The sequence below is a fragment of the Lontra canadensis genome, unplaced genomic scaffold, assembly GCF_010015895.1.
Source record: "Lontra canadensis isolate GAN:19392208 unplaced genomic scaffold, GSC_riverotter_1.0 scaffold171, whole genome shotgun sequence".
Taxonomy (NCBI): Eukaryota; Metazoa; Chordata; class Mammalia; order Carnivora; family Mustelidae; genus Lontra; species Lontra canadensis.
The window spans coordinates 2,012,758-2,034,342 of NW_022631165.1; the positions used below are offsets into that span (position 1 = coordinate 2,012,758).

General features: G+C 51.6%; 1 protein-coding gene across 2 annotated transcripts in view; it reads left to right on the forward strand.

The window, feature by feature from the left end:
- PDPK1 (3-phosphoinositide dependent protein kinase 1) overlaps positions 1-21,585 on the forward strand; it is a 69,510-nt gene that overhangs the window by 23,514 nt on the left and 24,411 nt on the right. For both annotated transcript variants that reach the window (XM_032845883.1, XM_032845882.1), the window contains exons 2-6: positions 7,532-7,798; positions 11,407-11,449; positions 11,709-11,846; positions 15,995-16,139; positions 17,054-17,151. In XM_032845883.1, the coding sequence (XP_032701774.1) occupies positions 7,532-7,798; positions 11,407-11,449; positions 11,709-11,846; positions 15,995-16,139; positions 17,054-17,151 (691 nt within the window). The remainder of the gene's footprint in view (positions 1-7,531; positions 7,799-11,406; positions 11,450-11,708; positions 11,847-15,994; positions 16,140-17,053; positions 17,152-21,585) is intronic.

The window sequence follows — 21,585 nt, forward strand, 5'->3', positions numbered from 1 at the left end:
TACTTGTAATCTCTCTCTCTGTGTCAAATAAATAAATAAAATCCTTCTAAAAATTTATTTATTTATTTGACAGAGCACAACTAGGCAGAGTGAGAGGGAGAAGTGGGCTCCCCACTAAGCAGAGAGCCTGATGTGGGACTTGATCCCAGGACTCAGGGCCCACATCCCGAGCCAAAGGCCGATGCCCAACTGACTGAGCCACCTGGGCGTCCCACAAAAATAAATTAAAAAATAATCTTAGAAAAGACAAAAACCCAGCCCATTAGTTTCCAGTGTGCCCCAGAGCCTGGGAACAGGCAGGGGTGTGTACCATGGGCTGCCCTGCCTGGCGGGGGGGGGGCCTCTCAGGGGGCAGTGCTCTACTTGGAGATCTCTCCTGGAGACCTTTTAACAGCCATAGCCACCACTTTGATGCGAGAAAGCCCTCGGGAGCACGTGCTTGTAAACCAGAGTCTCACCAGCCGTGCCTGGTCGTCATTCTGGGGGTCTGCTGTTGGCATTGGGCAGTTTGCAGTCAGGATGTCGGTGCTGAAGGCAGCTTTTCTCGGAAAGTGCTCCTGAAGCTGGCCTCCTCCTTAGCGTCCCTTGCGGAGTGTTTGATGTCAGGCTCCTTTGTCCTCACCATAGCCAGTTTACCGGGTGGGGGTTGTCCCACCGGTCCTCAGTGCCCCCTTGCTGTCTGTGGCCCTGGACAGCTGCTTCCTGCAGCGTGCGGCCGCCTCAGGCCTTGGCTGACCTTTGGCAAACTCTTCACTGCTCTTGGATGTCGCCTGCCACACATCCCAGGCCTGAGGTTTTGCCCACCTCGAAGAAGCCATGGGCTGTCCCCCACCTGTGCCAACCCATCCACATGAAGATATGTCAGTGCCTTTGCTGGAACTGTCATTGAGTCCGGAATCTTGTCCACGCATAATTAACATTTTCAGGAATCAGCCGGTCATAATGTTGGTCTTTATTAACTTCATGTTTGAGGGTTTTTTTGGTCAGCATTTCTCTTGTTGGTTTTGAATTAAAAGCGGTGTGTGTCACGGTCTCATGCGTCTCTGCTGTCTCCTTGAGGCATGCTTGACAGGAGGCTGGGCATACACGTGGACTTAGGTGAGGCCGTGTTGATCTGATTTACACACTGCTGGGACAGGTGCAGGGGTGGGGGTAGGGACAACAGAGACAGGCCTCACTCTCCCCTCCTCTACCCCATGGTGGCCTGTGGCCAGATTAGTTCACAGCACCACTGTCATGCCCAGGACTGCTGTTGGAAGTGCTGGCTCCTTCCCACTTCCCTTCCCTTGTGTGTGTCCCCCTCAGCCCTGGGCCTCAGGGTCTACAGCCGGGATGACCCTGGAGGCCCAGCAAACAGGTACCCTTAGTTGTGTCCAGGAGTCCCATGAGCGCCCATGGCTCTGTGTGCATAGCCCTCCCTGGCCGTGTAGCTCGCCTGACTTGCGAGGACGGTCCAGGCCTGTCATGGTTCCTGCTGGGCCTTTGCCTGCACACTGACTCTTCCCCACTGAACTGTCCCTGAGAACAGAGACGTTGCTGCTCATCTCTGGTGGGAAGTTACTGAACCTGATTATGCTTCTGCTGCGTTGCACGCTCTCTTATAAAGGAACAAACCGTTAGGGCACGGACTGAACCTCAGCTCGGTCCAACCCTTGGTACCCTCGGTGTGTGCGGTGGACTGTTGTGAAATGTGTGAGCCGTAGAGCGTTCCAGAACCCGGCCTCTTTCCGTAAATAAAGGGTGCACTTGGGCTTGCAGTCCCGCTGGAGGACCTGTCCCGCTGGTCGCGTTTGTGCTGTGTGCTCCGTGTAAAAGCTCAGATTCTCTTAGGTGTTTTTCCCCGGTCAGTCATTCTCCACGTGTTCACTGGGACTGGGTGTTGCGTCCTGTCTTCGCCCTGGTCATGGGCGCAGCTCCTCGTTATTCCCTCTCACGGGCGCTGTGCTGTGTTTGTAACGAATTGAAAGTTTGTGACAACCCTGAGCAAGTCTGTCAGTGCCTTTTTTCCAATGGCATTTGCTCACTTTGTGTCTCTCCGTCACATTTTGGTAATTCTCACAGCATTTCAAACTTTCTCATTATTACCATTTTTGTTGTGATGATACATGATCAGTGATTACAACTTCCTGAAAGCTCGGATGATCGCTCTCGCTCTCGCTCTCGCTCGCTCTCTTTTTTTTAAGTAAGCTCTATGCACCCAGTGTGGGGCTTGAACTCATGGTCCACCAGTCGAGCTAGCTAGGTTTCCTGATGGTTAGCATTTTTTAGCAATAAAGTATTTTTTATTTAAGGCATGGACATTGTTTTTTTTCACATAATACTACTGGATGCTTAATAGACCCTGGTAGAGCGTACACATAATTTTATATGTACTGGGAAACCAGGAAGTTCGTTTGACTCACTTTCTTGTGACAGTCACTCTCTTGCCGTGGTCTGAAATCGAACCCCCAGTATGTCCGAGGTAGGCCTGCTCCTTGCCTGCAGCTCGGATGCTCTCCGCAGACCTATACGTGGTGCACCCCCGGCGTTGGTGGGGATTCCTTGGCTGAGCACAGTGTGTCTTCAGGGCTGACCCTGCCTGAGTCAGGCTTCCCGGGCCGGCCTACTGCAGGGAGAGGGGCTCAGGCAGCACTGTGGGTGCTCACCGGTCTCCTGCCTCTTCTTGCCACCCGCTGCTGCCGCCTCTGCCTCTGCCCTCATCATGTCGGGGCGCAGGATGTTCTCTTCAGATTGGTTTTTGACTTGATGTCAAAACTCATCTCAGGATGAGTTTGTCCTTTGGCTCTCCTCTCGTGGTGGCTGAGCTGTCACCCAGGGCACACTCCTGGCTACCAGGCCCACCTGTCCTTCCTGTTGGTGGCATGCTTTCTGCAGGACTCTGGTTTCTTCAGTTTCCTGTGTGTCTCCTTTCCCTGTTTAAATGGAGAGGAAATGTCTATCCTTCATGAACAAACAATATAAGAAACAGAGCTCTGTATGACCAGTCCCTTAGTTACTCAGATTTATAAAATGAAATGTTCCGTTGTAATTAGCCTGCTTTTATAGTTACAGTAGTGATAGACTTCTTATCACCTGTGTGCACCCTTACAGACTCGGGACCCGTTTGGGCTTACTCTCATTAGCTGTACTTGTTGATCTCTTTTCAGGATTTGCACGATCACAGCTTGGCTAGGGACAGCCCCTGTAGGCCATTTCCCCACTCTTTCCTCCTACGAAGGCCTTCTCCCTTTCAGACATAGCAAGGGATTCTGGTACCACATTCTCTTTTCTCTGTTTTAAGACGGAGTTAACCGCTGCCCTGTGTTGTTTGTGTGTGTGTGTTTTCCTGAGCTCTTTTAGTGGGGAGCACTGTTAGAAGCAATCTGGATGCTCTGGGTTCATTTTGTGGTGTTCTCCAACAGTCTCGCTGTGGGTAGGCTCGTGATGTCACTGCTGGAACACTCCAGAGTCAGAGCTGGGAAGGGCAGTCTTCATGCTTGTGGGTGAGCTTGTATGTATTTCTGATTTAACTTTAAGACTATCTCATCCTTTTTTTGTTTTCCTCCAAGATTTTATTTATTTATTTATTTATTTGAGAGAGAGACCAAGTACAAGCACGGTGGATGGGCAGAGGGAGAGGGAGAAGCAGGCTCTGTGCTGAGCAGAGAGCCCGATCCAGGGCTTGATCCCAGGACCCCGAGATCACGACCTGAACTGAAGGCAGCCGCTTAAGTGACTGAGCCATCTAGGTGCCCCGTCTAATCCTTTCTTTTTATTTTTTTTATTATTTTTTAAGATTTTATTTGACACAGAGAGAGATCACAAGTAGGCAGAGATGCAGGGAGAGAGGGGTGGGAGAAGCAGGCTCCCTGCTGAGCAGAGAGCCTAATGCGGGGCTCCATCCCAGGACCCTGAGATCATGACCTCAGCCGAAGGTAGAGGCTTAACCCATTGAGCCACCTCAGTGCCCCTGTGTCTAACCCTTTCTTAATGCCCACCTAAACTTCTACTCTTTTCTTCTCCCGTCCGTGTAGTATTTCTTTGTGTCTCACTGGCAACTGTTCTGTCATTGCATTCTTCACACATTACCACGTTGCTTTCCAGAAGACCTGGTACCAGCATCATGGGTTCGTGGTGCCAGCCGCAGGTAGAGTGGTGCTTTTTTTTATCATGGCTTTGCCAGCTTTTGGTGTTCCTCTGTGTGGTGAACATATTTAATTGTCGTTATTATGTATCTGTCTGTCCTCCATCCTCTCCCGTAATCGCAAACATCCAGTGCCATCTCTGGTCTCTTTAAGGTGTCTTTGGATACCTTGCATGTTTTCATCTCTTGGTGCCTTGAGGTTTTTGGTGCCTTTTTGTTGTCCATTTCTTCATCTAAAGTCTTGATGGTTTATAAATTTGAATGAGCTCTTGTATGTAACTGAATGCAGTCATATGTGATACAGCTGTTTTAGCAGCTTATTGAGATGTAGTTTGTGGACTGTACAGTTCACCTATTTAAATAATTCAGTGGGTTTTAGTGTGTGCACAGGGTCATAGAGCCATCATCACGATCTAGTTCCAGAGCATTTTCAAGACCTTACAAAGAAACTCAAGACCCATTAGCAGGCCGCCCCCCGCCCTGCGTCCTGCCCGCAGCCCCTGATGACCAGACCACCCATCTGTTTTCTGTCTGTGGGTCCGCCTCTTCTGGACAGCTCATGGGCATGGGATCCCACAGTGCGTGGCCTGTTGTGTCTGGCCCTTCTGACGGAGCGTGGTGTCTCCCACGTTCATTTATGTCGTAGCATGTACCAGTGTTTCCTCTTCATAGCTGAACAGTACTCAGTTTTCACGGCTGGACTGCGTTTGTTCATCCACTTATCCGTTGGTGGACCTCTGGGCTGTGTTCACCTTTTGGCCGTTTAGGTGTCCTGCTGCTGTCAGCATTCTCGTACAGGTTTCCTGTGGACATAGGTTTGCCTGTCTCCGGGTACACACCTAGGCTGGGAATTCCTCGCTTTCGTGGTGCCTGTTGGCTCCTGAGGAACTGCCAGACTGTCTGCCGAAACCACGGCGCCGGGTCACACGCCTAGCAGCAGTGCCTGGAGGTCCCGACTTCCCCACAGCCTCACCAGCACTTGTCACTGTCTGTTGTGTGATGCTGGCACCCTCGTGGGTGTCAGGAGGAATCTCCTCACGGCTCTGATGTGCGTTTCCATAGTGACGGTGCTGTTGGGCATCTCTTCGTGTGCTTATTGGCCATTTGTCTATCTTTTCAGAGAAATGTTTATTCAGATCCCTTGCCTGGTTTTTAAGTGTGTGTGAGTGAGTGAGTGTGTGTGTGTGTGTGTGTGTGTGTTTTAATTGGGTTGTAAGAGCTCTATGTCGTCTGCATACAAGTCCCTTAGCAGATGCGTGATTTGCACGTACTTTCTTCTCTTCCATAGATTGTCTTTTCACTTTATTATTTTTTAAAATATTTTATTTATTTATTTGACAGAGAAAGAGAGCACAAGTAGGCAGAGCAGCAAACTGAGGGAGAGGAAGAAGCAGGCTCTCCTCTAAGCAGGGAGCCTGATCTGGGGCTGGATCTCAGGACCCTGAGATCATGACCTAAGCCAAAGGCAGTGGCTTAACCCAGTGAGCCATCCAGGTGTCCCATCTTTTCACTTTCTCTCTCTCTCTCTTTTTTTCTTTTTAAGATATTTATTTATTTATTTATTTGACAGAGATCACAAGGAGGCAGAGAGGCAGGCAGAGAGAGAGGAGGAAGCAGGCTCACCGCCGAGCAGAGAGCCTAATGCGGGGCTCGATCCCAGGACCCTGAGATCATGACCTGAGCGGAAGGCAGAGGCTTAACCCACTGAGCCACCCAGGCGCCCCCCATCTTTTCACTTTCTTAATGGTGATTTTGAAGCACAGAAGTTTGTAATTTTGGTGAAGTCCCTTTGATCTGTGGTTTGGTTTTATTTTATTTTTTCTTTTTGTTGTTTGTGCTTTTGGTCTCATATCTAAGAAGGTATTGCCAAGGTCAGGAGGATTTACTCATATATTTTCTTCTAAGAGTTTTATAGTTTTCGTTTTTACGTGTAGATCTTTGGTAAATTTGAGCTAGGTTTTGTATATGATACAGGAAAGGCATTCGACTTCATTCTTTTTGTGTGTGGCTATGCGTTTGTTGAAAAGAATGTCCCTACTCACTAAGGGTCATGGTGCCCTTCTCAAATATGAGTAGATTGTAGACATCTAGGCCTCCTCTCCTAAACTCTCCTACGCTCCTCCCTGCGTGACCACCCTGTTCTGGTTACTGTAGCTTTGTTTCTAAGGTCGTGTGGGTAAGCTGGTTCAGCTTTGTTCATTTCTGAGATTGTTTGTTCTGTGTCCCATGTGAATTTTAGGACCGGCTTACAATTTCTGCAAAGAAGCCAACCGGGGAGTTAGTAGAGATTCCATGGAAGAAGTTTTAAAATTTGTTAAATTTTGGGGGCGCCTTGGTGGCTCAGTGGGTTAAAGCATCTGCCTTTGGCTCAGGTCATGATCTCAGGGTCCTGGGATCGAGCCCTGTATCGGGCTCTCTGCTCGGCGGGGAGCCTGCCTCTCCCTCTCTCTCTGCCTTCCTCTCTGCATACTTGTACTTTCTCTCTGTAAAATAAATAAATAAAATCTTTTAAAAAAATAAAATTTGCTAAATTTTGAATTTGTTTAAATAATTTAAAAACCCGAAACTCTACCTGGCCTGAAGGTACCTTTGGTTGGAGTGAGCCTCTGGGTTCTAGAACAGGCGGTTTCCCAGGTGTTAACCAGTTACTCCACTGCTGTCTTTTTTTGAGAAGCTTATATAACCAAATCTAACTTTTTTTTGAAGTAGGTCCCACACCCAGTAAAGACTCAACATGAGGCTTGAACTCACGACCTCGAGATCCTGACCTGAGCTGAGCCCAAGAGTCGGGCACTGAACTGGCAGAGCCACCCAGGCACCCTCAGCTGTAGCTTTCATGTACAGCTGACGGTCCTGGAGTCCTCTTCCCACGAAGTTCTGCTTCTGTGCTGTAGCGCTGCTCGGTTGAAATTCTGTTTCGTTGTGCAGTTTTAAGCCAGTCTGTGTGTTCAGGCCCTAATTGAGTTCCTTCTGTGTGTCCAGCCTGTATGAGGTGTGGGTGGGTGAGTCGGCGAGGAGCTCCGGGTGGGGATGCCGTGGTCAGAGTTCGGGCTGGCTTCCTCTGGGGGCTGGGGCTGGCTGCTGGGGGCACTGAGGTTGGGCCGTGATGGGAAGGCGCAACTGGCCCTGGCAGGGGCTGGTTGGAGAGTCACTCGGTGCTGATGGAGGAGAGTGAGGGCGGATAGGATCTGGATAGTGGGGTTGCTGGGCACACGGGACGGGGTGTGGGGGCTGGGATTTGAGCAGGGAAGGGATTGCAGGAGAGCAGTGGCCTGAACCCTGTGGCAGAACGTCAGATGCCTTGCCCTGCACTTGGTGTTCGTATTTCAACGGTGTTACCACTTCGGTTCATATGTGTAGGAAAAGTGAGCCACTGTGAATCTTACCCCTTTTTCCTGTGTCCGCCAGTACGACACCGTTCCCATTCAGTCCAGCGTGGTGTTATGTGCTTGCCCGTCCCCATCAATGGTGAGGACCCAGACTGAATCCGGCACGGCCCCTGGCATCCCGAGCGGCGGCAGCAGACAGGGCCCTACCATGGACAGCACCGCAGCTGCGTCCCGCCCGAGCGCAAGCTCCCTGCAGCACACCGCCCAGCCGCCGCCACAGCCTCGGAAGAAACGGCCTGAAGACTTCAAATTTGGGAAAATTCTTGGTGAAGGCTCTTTTTCCACAGTGAGTACCTGCTGCTGCTGTTTCCTCAATGAGTATATTTTCCTTGGGAAGGCTGCCTTTCCTCAGGGCTTGGAGCTAGGGGACCCCGTGACCTGGGTGGTGGTCTTCCCCAGGCGAGGGTCTCCAGCCTCTCTGGGGTTCTACTCCGGTTGTGAGGGTGATTTGGGGCCGCCCACCACCCGGTGAATCACGTGGGTGAGATCCCTAAGCCATGATTTTTGAAGACAAAAGCTGTAAAAGGCGTCTGTTGGTCTTTCCGTTGCTGGTCTGGTGTGGGGTTTGATGCAGTTGTTTTTACCCTAACTCGTCATCGACAGATGTCGCCTGCGTCCTGTGTCCTGTCAGCCCTCCCTTCGTTTGAAAGTGTCAGTATCAGTGTCTCTTCAGACCTTTCAGGAAACGCTTAATGACCTTTACTCTTTCTCTGTTATTTAAAACAATGCATAAAACGGCACAGCCTTGACCCTGCTGGAGGCACAGCCCCAGACCGGCTAGCCTCCAGGTTCTCGGTCTCCGCTTCAGTCAGCACCTCTGTTTGCTACCTGAGCCAGTTGTGCCTGTCTTGTGGTGTTTTTTTCCTTTTCGAGCAAAGAAGTGAAGGTTCAGAGCAGCCCATTTGCGGAGGTGGGAGCCCCACGTGGCTGTGATGGGGCCGGGGGCTTGCGCAGGCTCGGGGGCGGCCTGGGCATCAGCACGCCCTGCAGATGGCCGGGGCCTTCTTGGCCGGCCTCCGGGGAGAAACCTCATGCGAAACCTGTTTCGCTTTTCTCTTTTTACATTCATGAAATGTCACAAAATATAACGAAGAATGTGAAGTTTTATAGCTCACCCACGTTCCCAACTTGGTTTTAATCAATGTTAACTTTTTGTTCCCCATGTGTGTGTATATATACACACGGGGAGCAAATATATATATTTGTATGTATTTATATATACATATAGTACGTACATATATATGTACATATTTAAGGTTCTGTTTGTTTATTTATTTAAATTATTTATTTATTTATTTCACAGAGAGAGATCACAAGCAGGCAGAGAAGCAGGCAGAGGGGTGGGGGAGGAAGCAGGCCCCCTGCTGAGCAGAGAGCCCGATGTGGGGCTCGATCCCAGGACCCTGAGATCATGACCTGAGCCGAAGGCAGAGGCTTAACCCACTGAGCCACCCAGGCGCCCCAATTCTGTTTGTTTATTTGAGAGTGAGCGAGCCTGAGCATGTGCACTCAAATGGGGAAGGCAACGGAGCAGGGAGCCCAACGCAGGGCTTGATCCCAGGACCCTAGGATCATGACCCAAGCAGAAGGCAGACGCCTAACTGACTGAGCCACCCAGGCGCCTCCCCTTACATTTTAAATTTAGATTTTTTTTTATTGGCCGTTTCTGTTTAAATTACGAAACAGTTGTGCCCACGTGATAACAGTCTTCACTATGAGGATAGTCCCCAGTAGTTCTGGTAACTCACAGATCTTCTCAGAAAGAAGAAACTGTTTTGAAAAGAACCTTGGCTGTTGTGCACAGATACTGAAGAGTCCGGCGAAAGAAGCAGCGTTCTCCCTCTCTCAGTTCTGCTTCATGGACATTTATCTCGACTCATGAATGAGGACTTATTTATGAAACTCCCCCTTGTCTGTGGGTCTGCACAGCAGGTAAAAGTAGGCCCCGTCCATTCTGGATGATGCAGTCCTGATGTCGGAAGGGCCCAGCTGTGATGCTTGTCTCCCTGCGCCTTTCGAAGCCGGTTGCCCGGGAGGAGCCCTGGGAGCTGCAGGCTCCTCCCTGGCGCTGCGTGTAGTCCCGCTGCTCTGGGCCTCAGATGATATGTGCTGCCCTCAGGTCTTCCTCATCGCTCCGGAAATAGAGACCACTTAAAATTAGATTTCTAGAGGAAGGGGGGAGGACAAGCGGCTGTTCCCAGCCCGATCAGGATCTGCACTTGGCCAAGCCTGGCCCTGGAGAGTGTGGAGGCCCAGCCTGCTGCTGCCTGGCCCCCTGGGGATGATGCTGACGTCCAGATGAGCTCTGCTGTTGGCCCCACGGTGACAGAGGGATGTGTCATGCCTTGTTCCCTGGAAGAGGGATGCTCCCTGCCCTGTGCCCATAGGGAAACCTGCACGTGAAATATTGAATTCACACAGCAGGAGATTTCCTAAGTGCCTTCTTTTTTTTTTTTTTTTTAAGATTTTATTTATATGAAACAGAGAGAGATCACAAGTATGCAGAGAGGCAGGCATAGAGAGAGAGAGGAGAAAGCAGGCTCCCCGCTGAGCAGAGAGCCCGATGCGGGCCTCGATCCCAGGACCCTGAGATCATGACCCGAGCCGAAGGCAGAGGCTTAACCCACTGAGCCACCCAGGCGCCCTCCTAAGTGCTTTCTTCAGAAAAGATCCCGTTAATTACTACTGCTTTCTGATAATGTCTTTCTTCCTCTTTCCGCCTTCCTTGTAGCTAGCACATGCTCCTGTGAAGAAACTTAACATTTCATAAACGCATGCCCCAGTGCTTGAGAGCAGCCCACACAGGTGCATTCCTTCGGCAAGATCTCTGAGATCTTTCCATTTGAGCACATACAATCCAAACCCATTCTTCTTAATCACTGCAGGTCGTTTCACACAGTGTTTTCCCCAGATTGCTTCTGGTGAGTCTGTTGGAGAATTCTGTAATGTGATGAGTCTGGCCTCTGAAGGTGTTCCCTGAGGGGAGGCCCAGGGATTCCCCCAGGATCCGGACAGGTTTCCATCTGCACTCTGATCTTCGGACCATCCTTCCTACAGGTGTCTGGTGGCGGGGACCGGCGCCATCCGCCTCAGCTGGCTGTGGTGGGTCGGGTGCCCCAGCTTCCCGGCCAATGGGCCTCATCAGGCCTGTGGAAATTGGTGCCCACTTGTGCCCAGAGGTTGCTTGCATAGAAATCTCTTCCACGTTGTGCTGAGCCCTGTTGGCTCTCTGTCCCCAAAGTGGAGTGTGACTACAGGCCTTAGGTGTGCGGCCGAGAAAGCCTGCCAGGAGTGGGATTGCACCCTGGGTGGGAGGCGCGCTGTGCAGCGTGCACCTCCGTGGGCCTCATGGGCCTTGGTTTCCTGGGCCTTTGACAGCAGGGACAGTGTTTACCGTCCCCGAGTGCAGCACCCACTGAAATGTGTGGTCACAGTTCTTTGTAAAAGCCCAAATTCAGGGCAGCTTATCACAGTGAACATAACTGAGAGCATATTCTAAAAGTTATTTTTTGAAGGTGTTCCCAGGACCCATCTGGGCTATTATTTGCTGTTTCTGTCTCCTGTTTGTGGGGGTGACGTTAGTCCAGGATATTCCTGAATGCATAGGTCACTGCACCCTGGGAACTCAGCAGCTGACGGAAAGCCTTCTGAGGACCCTTGATTGATCTGTGCGTTTGCTGTTCATTAGAACACAGCAACTTCATCGTTAATATCCAGCCAGATTTTTAGCACAGGACCAATATGTTTTAACGTAATTTCAGATATTTAAATGTAATTTAATGGTGGGGGCAGGTTATCCTGTGTGGTCAGCCTCAAGGTAACTCGTGAGAGTTGACGCCCGGGTTATACTGAGTGTTTTTTCTCTTCTCTTTTCCTCTTTTCTTCCCACACCAGGTTGTCCTGGCCCGAGAACTGGCAACCTCAAGGGAATATGCTAGTAAGTACAGACCCTGGGGCTGCGCGTCTGGGGTGCAGGCGAGGGCGTGTGCCAGCGCGCGGCGGCCCGGCCTCCCAGCACCTAGAGGCTCTGTGCTGATTTCAGGGGTGGGATGCTGGTGGTCTTAGAGACCATAAACCCGATGGGTAGGTTTTGTGAAAAACTTTGATTTGTATCAGTTACTTTGATGAGTTTTGTTTTTAGTATATTTTCTTAAACCATTATCAATCGTAGTAACTTGCTTCTCTCTTACTTTAAGTTAAAATTCTAGAGAAACGTCACATTATCAAAGAGAACAAGGTCCCGTATGTAACCAGAGAGAGAGACGTGATGTCACGCCTGGATCACCCGTTCTTTGTTAAACTTTACTTCACATTTCAGGATGACGAAAAGCTATGTATCCTTTGAACAGTCAGAGGCTTCTGAAGTCACACCAGTGACCCCGTACGGTTTTGGAGTCATGGCCCCGCTGTGTATGTTCACAAGTCGTTTCTTTCCTGGAAAGGACAGGGTGGCATATTCTCAATGCGGATGAATTCACGTCACTTTGCTTTGGGAGCCCCCTGGGATTGCTGGTGTTCACTGAAGTAGAATGTTCCTTCAAAAGAAGTCATCACAAACCTTTTTGAGGTTTTTTTGTTCATAAACAATCTAAAGGATTGTTAGGATTTTTAACCCTGTGGCTGCTAGACATTTATTCAGAGGCATTCCCTCTTCCTCTAACTGGTGTTCTTGGGATATCCGTCAGATGTCAGGTCCTCCGCTCAAAGCAGGGCAGTGTGGGAGGAAAAAGGATCTTGGGTGCCCAGGGCGCCTCTCTGCTCTCTTTGGCCCATGGGTATGGGGTCTGTTTGGAAGGGACTGCTTTATCAGGCGTAGCCCCCAAGTGAGAAGTCCAGGGAGCCACCCACAGGAGTCCAGAGTCTTTCCCACAGTACCCAGAACGCTGTCCTCCCCAGGCCATCCAGCCTCCCTCCCTCTTTCCTGCCCTCTGTCCTCCCCGTGGCTCCCACCCCAGTTTGCTCTCTGCCTGTGCATGGCTCTGGTCACCCAGTGCCTCTGGCTCTCCAGCAAGGCTGTCACACACCACTGATTGCTTCTTCTGCTCCCTGATTTCTCCACTAACCCCTGGAGCAGTGTTTTTTCCCCCTCTTTTACCTTGGCTTAGGGAGCAGGGCAGACAGGGTACCCTGGTCTCCAGGGTAGACCACACTGTGTTATCTTGCTCATTCCAGGGCCTGCCCATCGCATGGCCTAGCTAGCCAGTTTCTCCTCGTTTCACAGACCTTTCCTGTCATTTTTCCTAACCAGGACTTGCCCAGCCCCTCTGTGCCCCCATGACTCTGTCCCCAGTTCCAATAGATGCTCTTCTGGTTTCTGCTGCACTGAGAGGTCAGCTGTCACGTGGAATTGCCTCAGGGCTTGTTCAGGCCTCAACCCCTTAATTCTTTCCCTCCTGCCCTCACGTGTCCTCAGCTTGTGCCCTACTCCTACAGAGCTGGTCCCCGTAAGGGCTTGGCTTGCCCATCCACCCCCTCTCCCCTAGGCTTTCCCCTGCCTCTTTCTACACATATTCTTCTCGTTTAGAACTTTGCTCCATCCCGTTCCCCCTCCCGCCCCGGCCCCAGCACCATTTTCTGGCTCCTTCAGCTGTCGGCTCAATTTGTCCTTTCACTTGCTGAGTGCCGGGCCATGGGGGTATGCTGGTGAAAAGGTGAAGGCTGGGCCTTCATGGAGTCTGCATACCCAGGAGCAGTTAGACACACCCAGATCGCCAGTGCCCGCTCAGTAGACTTGGGGAGCGAGGGCAGTGAGGGCAGGTAAGAGGGTGACGGAGAGTGCTGCTCGCGTAGCTTGCTGGTCTGCAGGGACGTGGACTTCGGCCAGAGACCTGGGTAGAGCGAGGGCTAGAAGCTGGCTTGCTGGTGGAGTGACAGAGCTGGTCAGGGGCCAGCTTTTCCTCCCGTAGAGGCCTGACAAGAGTTACGGATTTTCTTCTAAGTGCGCTGGGAGCCCCGAGCGCTGGAGCAGAGCAGCCATTTGCTGTGATCGTGGCTGGTGCCACCCTGAAGGCTCCGGTGAGGAAGCTGGGCTAGGGGCAGTGCAGTCAGCCTGGCTCCTGGGTGTGGGGCCTCGGGCCGGGGTTCCCGGTGGTGCTGGGAGCGAGCCAGAAGAGACCGAGGGTGAGACCAGGCTGGAGGTGTGTGGGGGGTTGGCGTTTGATGCATCTGTGGGTGCTGACTGCTGCTGGGTGAGGAGTCAGGGCAGCGTGCGAACTGAGGGCATCAGCAGGCTGGCCGGCCACCGGAGGGCGGGCCCTCAACAGGGAATAGTTCTGAGGCCTGAGCCCGAGTCATCCCGACACAGAGACTAGCATGTAGAAGGCAGGGTGTTGCCCATGAGCGGAGAGGACAGACTTCGGGGCGCAGGGCTGGTTGGTTTCCAGTGTGGGGTGCTTGGCGGCCAGGCCGGGGGCTGTGGAGTGGCCAAGCACCTGGGCCCTGGGTCTGCCCTGTGGAATGGCCCCGGTATAGGTTGTTTTGGGGTGGGGAGAGAGTTTCAGGAGAGAGAGCTGAGGAGGTCCTGGCAGCACCCGTGGTGGGTTTTGCCCAGTGGTTCTACCCTCGTGGGGCAGCAGTCAAGGGGTGTCATAGCCACGGGCATGTAGGGCAGAGGGTCCTGCCTGGTTTGTTCAGGGTTAGAGAACGTGTGCTTCTGCCTGGCTCCAGCATCAGCCCTGTCCCCACTACTCTGCCGTCGCTGCTTGTGGCCCCCGGAGGACACTGAAGAGTCGTCTTCGAGGCTGCTCAGTGTCTCTCTCACCTGTGAGGCCGCCTGGACTGACTGCTTATCATTGCGTGTCCCTTCTTGCGGCTCGGGGACAGGAGGAGTGCTCTAAACCTTAGGAGGCTGGGCTCCCGTTCTGTCCCCCCTTGGCTTCGTGACCCTGAGTCAGTTGCTTAACTTCTCTGGGCCAGGTCCCTTTGCCAAGCACAGGCGTTGAGCTTACCGGGCTCTGTCACAGCCCTGGTCTGTGCTCATCCTTCTGGGAATTCACCCACTTCCTGGGACAGAACAGCTTCCTCCTTGCTGTCCTGGGCCACTGGCTGTGCCAAGGGAGGGAGAAATTTTCTGGGCTATGAGGCGGACCCAGGAGGTGCGAGCGAATACTTGTGGGGATGAGGAAGGTGCGTGCTTGGAGACAACGTGGGCTTGGAGCCAGGACCCTCAACAGTTGTTATGTTCGGAACCTTTGGTTGCTTTAGCCTCAAGCTGAGTGAAGAACTAGAAGTGTCCTTCACCCGGGAAACAGGAGCTCCAGAAGCGGTCAGATAAGGGGCGAAACCGCGTGAAGCTCAGGCGCTGTCCCTGCACCGAGGCGAGCCTCTCGGGTCCGCTGCAGGCTCCTCGGCACTCCCGAGTGCTCAGGCTCGTGGCCAGTCCAGGTGGGGCCGCTGCCGAGGGGGCCGTGGACACCAGCCTTCCCTGGAGAGGAGCCAGCAGGGTGAGCTGTGAAGGGGTCTGGCCGGGACCCTTTGCATTCCTTGCTTCAGGTTCCTGTTGTCCTGGTTGGAAGGGCGTGGGTGGCCATGTTTGGGGCTGAATCAGGGACAGGTTTGGGCAGCTTTGCTCGCTGGTCCCTTCCATTCTGGGCTTGTCCTCATGGCCCTACAGCATCAGACTGTCCTCGGTGGGAGCCCACAGTGCCCTGGTGGAAACCTTGAGCGTGGGCCACCCCTTCCTGCCCTCAGAGCCACTAGCTAGGGCAGTGAGGACTCCTGTCGCTGTGGCCCTGGCTGCTAGGGAGCTGTGAAGTCAGCCTGCACGGTTCCATGTATAGGGGCACATGTTCGGAGCTGCTGAGCGGAAGCTGGCGTATGGGCTGTTACTGTCCCGCCGGTAATCCTTCTGGGAAGGGAGAATGGAAGCAGATCACACCACAGTGTGAAAGGGAAAAACGTCTCTGTTTCTCCTGTCGATGAAATCGAGAAGATAATAAAATGGCAGTTCTCTTACGAGACTTGTTACTTTGTACTTGGACAGGAGCTTGCATTTGAGAAACCTTTACGTGAATGAACTCTTAGCACACTGTGAATGAGGTTGGTGCTCAGTAAATGCTCTGAGCCCGCCATGGTGCAGGTTTGGAGGTTGAATTAGGGTGGGGCCCCCCTTTTCCTTGCTGAAGCCTGCCGAGAGGCACGTGTGCCACAGGCTCTAGCCACTCTGCCCCAGTGCCTTCGCTTCCCCGAGCCCGTCACCTTCTGGAGAGGGTGGGGTCCAGAAGGAGCAATTGGGCCGTGGAGTGTGTGTCATAGTGTTCTTGGGAGAAACCATGCTGGGGCCTGGTCCTGGGGCTGGGGCCAGGGCGTCCTATCAGCCCCAGCAGCTGTGGGTGTGATCGCGACAGGGTCTGGCTTGAAGCGGGACTGCTGTCTCAGGACATGGGTACCTTCAGTTTTCATTAATTAAAAATATTCCTATGGGGCTGTAAGATTAGTTTTAAAAAATGACTTTTGTACTCTTCCTTAACGATGCAACATTTAGACTTTGGTCTTAGTTATGCCAAAAATGGAGAACTACTTAAATACATTCGAAAAATTGGCTCATTCGATGAGACATGCACCCGGTTTTACACGGCCGAGATGGTGTCAGCTCTGGAGTACTTGCATGGCAAGGGCATCATTCACAGGTACCAGGCCTCTGGCTCAGCTCTGCGGGGTTGCCTGGAGGGATGGGAGGCCTCCTGGTAAGAACTGAGGAGAAGCTGACGTCACCCGGTGCTGAGACTCACGGGGCCTCCCAGTGCCGGGTGACGCTGGTGGCCGGTGGCGCCCTCGGCCGTGCCAACTGGTGCTGTCCGTCCCACCTTGGAGCTCGCATGCGTGCTCATTTCTGATCTCTATCTCTGTGACTCTCCGATTTTGTCAAATCGAAAGTGTTCGTACGAGCTCTCTTGTTCCTGTTACAGATGGTTTTTGTGGCAAAATACACATAACAAAATTTAACATTTTAAGACTTTTTAAAGTATTTATTTATTTGACAGATAAACAAGTAGGCAGAGGAGTGGGGGAAGCAGGCTCCCCGCTGAACAGGGAGCCCGATGCGGGGCTCCATCCCAGAACCCTGGGATCACGACCTGAGCTGAAGACGGAGGCTTTAACCCACTGAGCCACCCAGGCGCCCCACAAAATTTAATATTTTAATCCTGTTTTCTGGTTTTATCAAGAAACAGTGAACACTTATTCCTGTGTAAGTCAAAGGTGTACAACGTGGTGGCGGATTTATATATATTGTAAAATGATGACCTGACCACAGTAGGTTCCCAAGATCTGCCTTTTACGGGTTAAAAATGCTGGCATACAGTTTTACCAAAAAGCGTATTGAAAATGACAGATGCGTTTCTGAAGTGACGTGGTGGGAGCGTACCGATTAGACGCAGCTGGTATTTGCTCAGCGTGAACTTTGTAGACTCTCATTCTTGGTTGTTAGTCCGTGAAGATTAGAAGTATTTAATCAGTTCATTTGTTTTCAGCAAATTTAGTGTTTGTGATAACATCGCTGTTGAGATATGTCATCTCAGATGCACCAAATCTGCCTTCACAGGGACCTGAAGCCAGAAAACATTTTGTTGAATGAGGACATGCACATCCAGATCACGGATTTTGGAACAGCGAAAGTGCTGTCCCCAGAGAGTAAACAAGGTGCGTGAGCGCCCTCTTCCCAGACGTCCAGCTCAGTGTTCCAGATGGAAAACAGCTTCTCAGAAATGCGTCGAATGGCATCGTATTCACTGCCAGTGACGTGTTCGCCACACCCCTGCTGTTGTACACACTTAAGCCTTCACGGGGCAGGCCCTGGCTTCGGGGAGGCTCTGCCTGAAGGCCTGGGCAGTGGGCGCCTGGTCTGCCGGGCGGAGGGATGCCAGGTGCCACATGCGTTCCTGGTGTTCTGTGCGGGTGTGTGGGGTCAGTGGAGTCCGCTCCCAGCCCTCTGCGTCGGGACTGTCGGTTGTAACGGGGAGAGCTCTGCCCTGTATCCCGGTGCCCGCCGTCAGCCCCCTCTGTCTCCCCATCTCCGCGGTGTAGTTGATCCGGCGCGCTGGTCAGAGCGAGGTTCTGTGAAGTCACAGAACACGTGGGGGCTGATGTCTAACCTCCTCAGGCGCACGTTTATAATTACAAACCCTCCTTATCACTGTTCCCTTAGGGTAATTCCTGGTGTTGGTTTATGCATCATGACCGCTCCATCGCCTGAGGAGTGACTAACAGTAAAGTGGGCCACAAGAGTGACTTGGGGTGTCCTGGCTAGCCAGCTGGGACCTTGAAATTAATAAGGGACCTTGAAAATGAACCTTGAGTCAGGACAATTGTCCCTGACAGAGCTACTCTGAGCCTGTCCCGAGGGGTTGGGCAACGTGCTCGCCTCTGCCAGGGCCTGTGGGGACCCATGAGAAGGACTGGGCTTTCTGGTGGAAGCACCCAGCTCGCTCGAGCTGCCTTCCTGCGGAAGAGGGGAGCCGTGAGCCCCACGCACCAGCGGGAGAGCCCTCTAGCTCAGCCTGGCAGGCCTGCTCTGCCTCAGGTTGAACGGAGGCCTCCTTAGGGAGCGTGCGCTCCCAGGGCGGCTGGCAGGCTGGTGCTCGGGGTCCCCTCTTCCGGCCGCACCTGGCTGGGCCTCTGCGTTCTCAGCAGCGCGCCTTATCTTTGCTTTCCGGGTGCTCTCGCAGCCCCGTGTTTTCACTCGTGGTACTGGTGTGAGGACTCCGTTGGTGCCTTCCTGTTGTGCAGACACCCACTGAGTCGCCAAGACGACGTCTGGGATTTGGGCACTTCTCTGGGACTCCTAGGGCACCACCCCTTGGGGGCCAAAACAAAACTTGCAGTCAAGGAAGACACGCTTATTTCTCAACAAATTTCAGTCCTGGTGCCACTCGCCCGCCTTTTGCGGCTCCCTTTCCACACAAGTGTCCTGTGGGCACTCGTGAGATGCCCCGAAACCTTGATCGGTTGGACTCGTTCCTACTGCAGTCACGTCGAAATGGCCGGCAGCCGAGTTTCTGAGGATATGGTGTAACCCGTAGCCGTAAGTGTTGCCCGTGACCCAGGAGAACTGAATGGGCAATGCCGTGGTCCTGTTCTTGTCATGTTGTGTGTGACTTCCTGTGGGCACCCCCAGTCAGCCTCAGAAGCCAGCCCCCTCACAGTCTGCTCTGGCCGCTCCCCCCGCCCCTCACATGCTCTTTAGAATCTGATACTTGGCACAGGCTAGTCCTGTTGCCTTGTAGTCGTTTAGAAAATAGAAGAATGTAAATGCCTTGGTGAAATAGTGAAATACACCTGCATTTCTTTCTTTCTAGAAGGAGAAGTCTGAGAAAGTGCTTACACTGTAAACCAGGGAGAGCCCATATATACAGAGGAGTTGGCTTTTTTTTTCCTTCTTAGAGAAAGAGGGAAAAACATGTATAATTACGTGAGGGATTCATTATAATGACTTGCTGTCACTTTCTGTTTGAAGTAGTTCAGAATCTTAGAATTTATTCTTTTTTTTTTTTTTTAAGATTTTATTTATTTATTTATTTGACAGAGATCACAAGCAGGCAGAGAGGCAGGCAGAGAGAGAGGAGGAAGCAGGCTCCCCGCTGAGCAGAGAGCCCGATGCGGGGCTCGATCCCAGGACTCCGAGATCAAGACCTGAGCTGAAGGCAGCGGCTTAACCCACTGAGCCACCCAGGCGCCCCTTAGAATTTATTCTTGCATTAGCTTTTACCTTTCGTGCAGAGATGGATTCCTGAAGACATCTTAAGCTTGCAGAAAGCAGGTGTCGGCGGGAACATGGCCCAGGCTCCTTAGCTGTGCTGTGCATCTGAGCTTGTTGCATCCTCCTGCAAGAGGCAGGTTGTCTGTCTTCCCAGACAGACACAGGTTGTGCCTGTGTATCTCACTGCTTCCTCTGGAGTCGCGTGGCCCTGTGGTTGTGAGAGGCAGAGATAGGAAACAGCAGCCAGCTGTGGAAGAGGGTATGTGAGACTGAGGAGGACTTCCTGGCACAGAGGACTTTGACTTCTAACCTACCCTAACAAGGGTCCCAGACCTGTCCCCGAGTGGGGACAGCTTAATCACGCAGAGTAAGCCAGTAAGCTCCTTGTCTGTGGCTGTGGCCCTGGTCTTTGCCCTCTTTGTAAGAGGTTTGGGGAGCTTAGGATGCCACAGAGGTTCAGACTTAGGGTTTGTGTCTAGAAAAATGTGTCTTGAGCCATGGGGACCTTTCTGGTATCCAGCCAGATGTGGAGGTTCCATTCGCTAAACAAGGGGGGAGGGCTGGCAGGTGACTGGAGAGGGGCCGTGAGGGGCGGGGCGGGGAGACTGTGGAGCCGAAGTCATTTCTGTCACTCACTCCAGCTATACCTTCCATGGATGGCCATCTTCCAGACCCTCAGACCAGTATTGACCACCCCTGTCTTGTGCTGTGGACTTTGGACCCTGGCCAAGTGCCTCTGCCTTGCCCCCAGTGTGGCATGAGCAGGATATCTCCACCCCCCCCAAAGCCAAGTTCACATGTTGGAGCACAGAGTCAAGTTCTTATACTTAGACCCCCAGGTACAGCTCTATATCGAGAAATGATTTACTCTGGTCTTCTCAGTATTGGTTGGTGTTTATTTAGTCATAGCTGTGATACATGAGAGTAATTGCTTTTTGTAAAATTCAGACCATGCTTTTGACCTGATTTCCACCATCAATTAGTTTTCCCAGTAAATATTTTAGTATTTATCACTAAAGTATAAAGTTTCTTTTTTTTTTTTTTTTAAGATTTTATTTATTTATTTGGCAGAGATCACAAGTAGGCAAAGCAGCAGTCAGAGAGAGAAGGGGAAGCAGGCTCCCTGATGAGCAGAGAGCCCGATGCAGGGCTCGATCCCAGGACCCTGAGACCATGACCTGAGCTGAAGGCAGAGGTTTAACCCACTGAGCTGCCCAGGTGCCCCTATAAAGTTTCTTTTAAAAAGTATAACTGTAGGGGTGGCTGGGCTGCTCAGTGGGTTAAACCTCTCCCTTAACCCACTGATCATGATCATTTAACCCACTTAAACATGATCCTGGGGTTCTGGGATCGAGTCCCGCATCGGGCTTCTTGCTAGGCGGGAAGCCTGCTTCTCCCTCTCCCCCGCTTGTGTTCCCTCTCTCACTGTGTCTCTCTCTGTCAACAAGTAGGCAAAGCAGCAGTCAGAGAATATATATATATATATATATATATATATATATAACTGCAACAGCAAACCATTTTCATAATGAGAAACTACAGTATTTGTTTTATATCCCAGAATACTGTGTTAAATTTCCAGGTGTCATAATTCTACATCAGGATTTTTTGGTGGTTGTCTGCTTGAATCAGGATTTAAATAAAGCTCCACAGTGGGCCTAGCTAATTTGTTTCTTAAATTTCTTTTTCATTCTTCATTTTTTCCCTTGTAGTCTGTTGAAGAAACCAGGTTGTTTGTCTTAACAGAGTTTCCTGATTGCATCTCTGCGGAGTCCTGTAACAATGCTCCTGTCCCCTCTATGTGCTGGAAATGGGAAGTTGGATCTGGCCCCTCGATCACATGCAGATTCTGTCCTCCCACAACCAGAGCTGGGGGGTGTGTTCTCCATTAGGACACTCATAACACCCTGTCATCTCTCCCTGTGATGTCAGCAGCCCTTTTTAGCCATAATGGCCTAGATCCATTAATTCTCTAGAGAATGCAGAATGATCACAGTCTAATTCTTTCATTCTTGGGCTGGAATTCTTTAAAGGACAACTTCCCCATGGTAACTGTTTGGTTAGCTATGGTGGTATTAACTACAGAGACAAAATAGGGTAAGTGCTTGCTTTCCTTTCCCCTTTATTTGCCACTTGCGACAACCTTGAACCGGTTCGCTGTCATCCTTCAGCGTTGACCAGTTCTTCAAAAACATGATTTACCCCTTCCTCACACCATACGTACAAAAGCTAACTCCGAAGTTGAACTTGGGTAGAGCAGAAATGTGAATATAGAATGCAGAAACTGAAACTCTTGAAAGGAAGCGTAGGTGTAAATCTCCATGACCTCGGGGTCGGCGGGGAGTGGTTCTTAGATACGCCATCTGAGGCATGAGCCA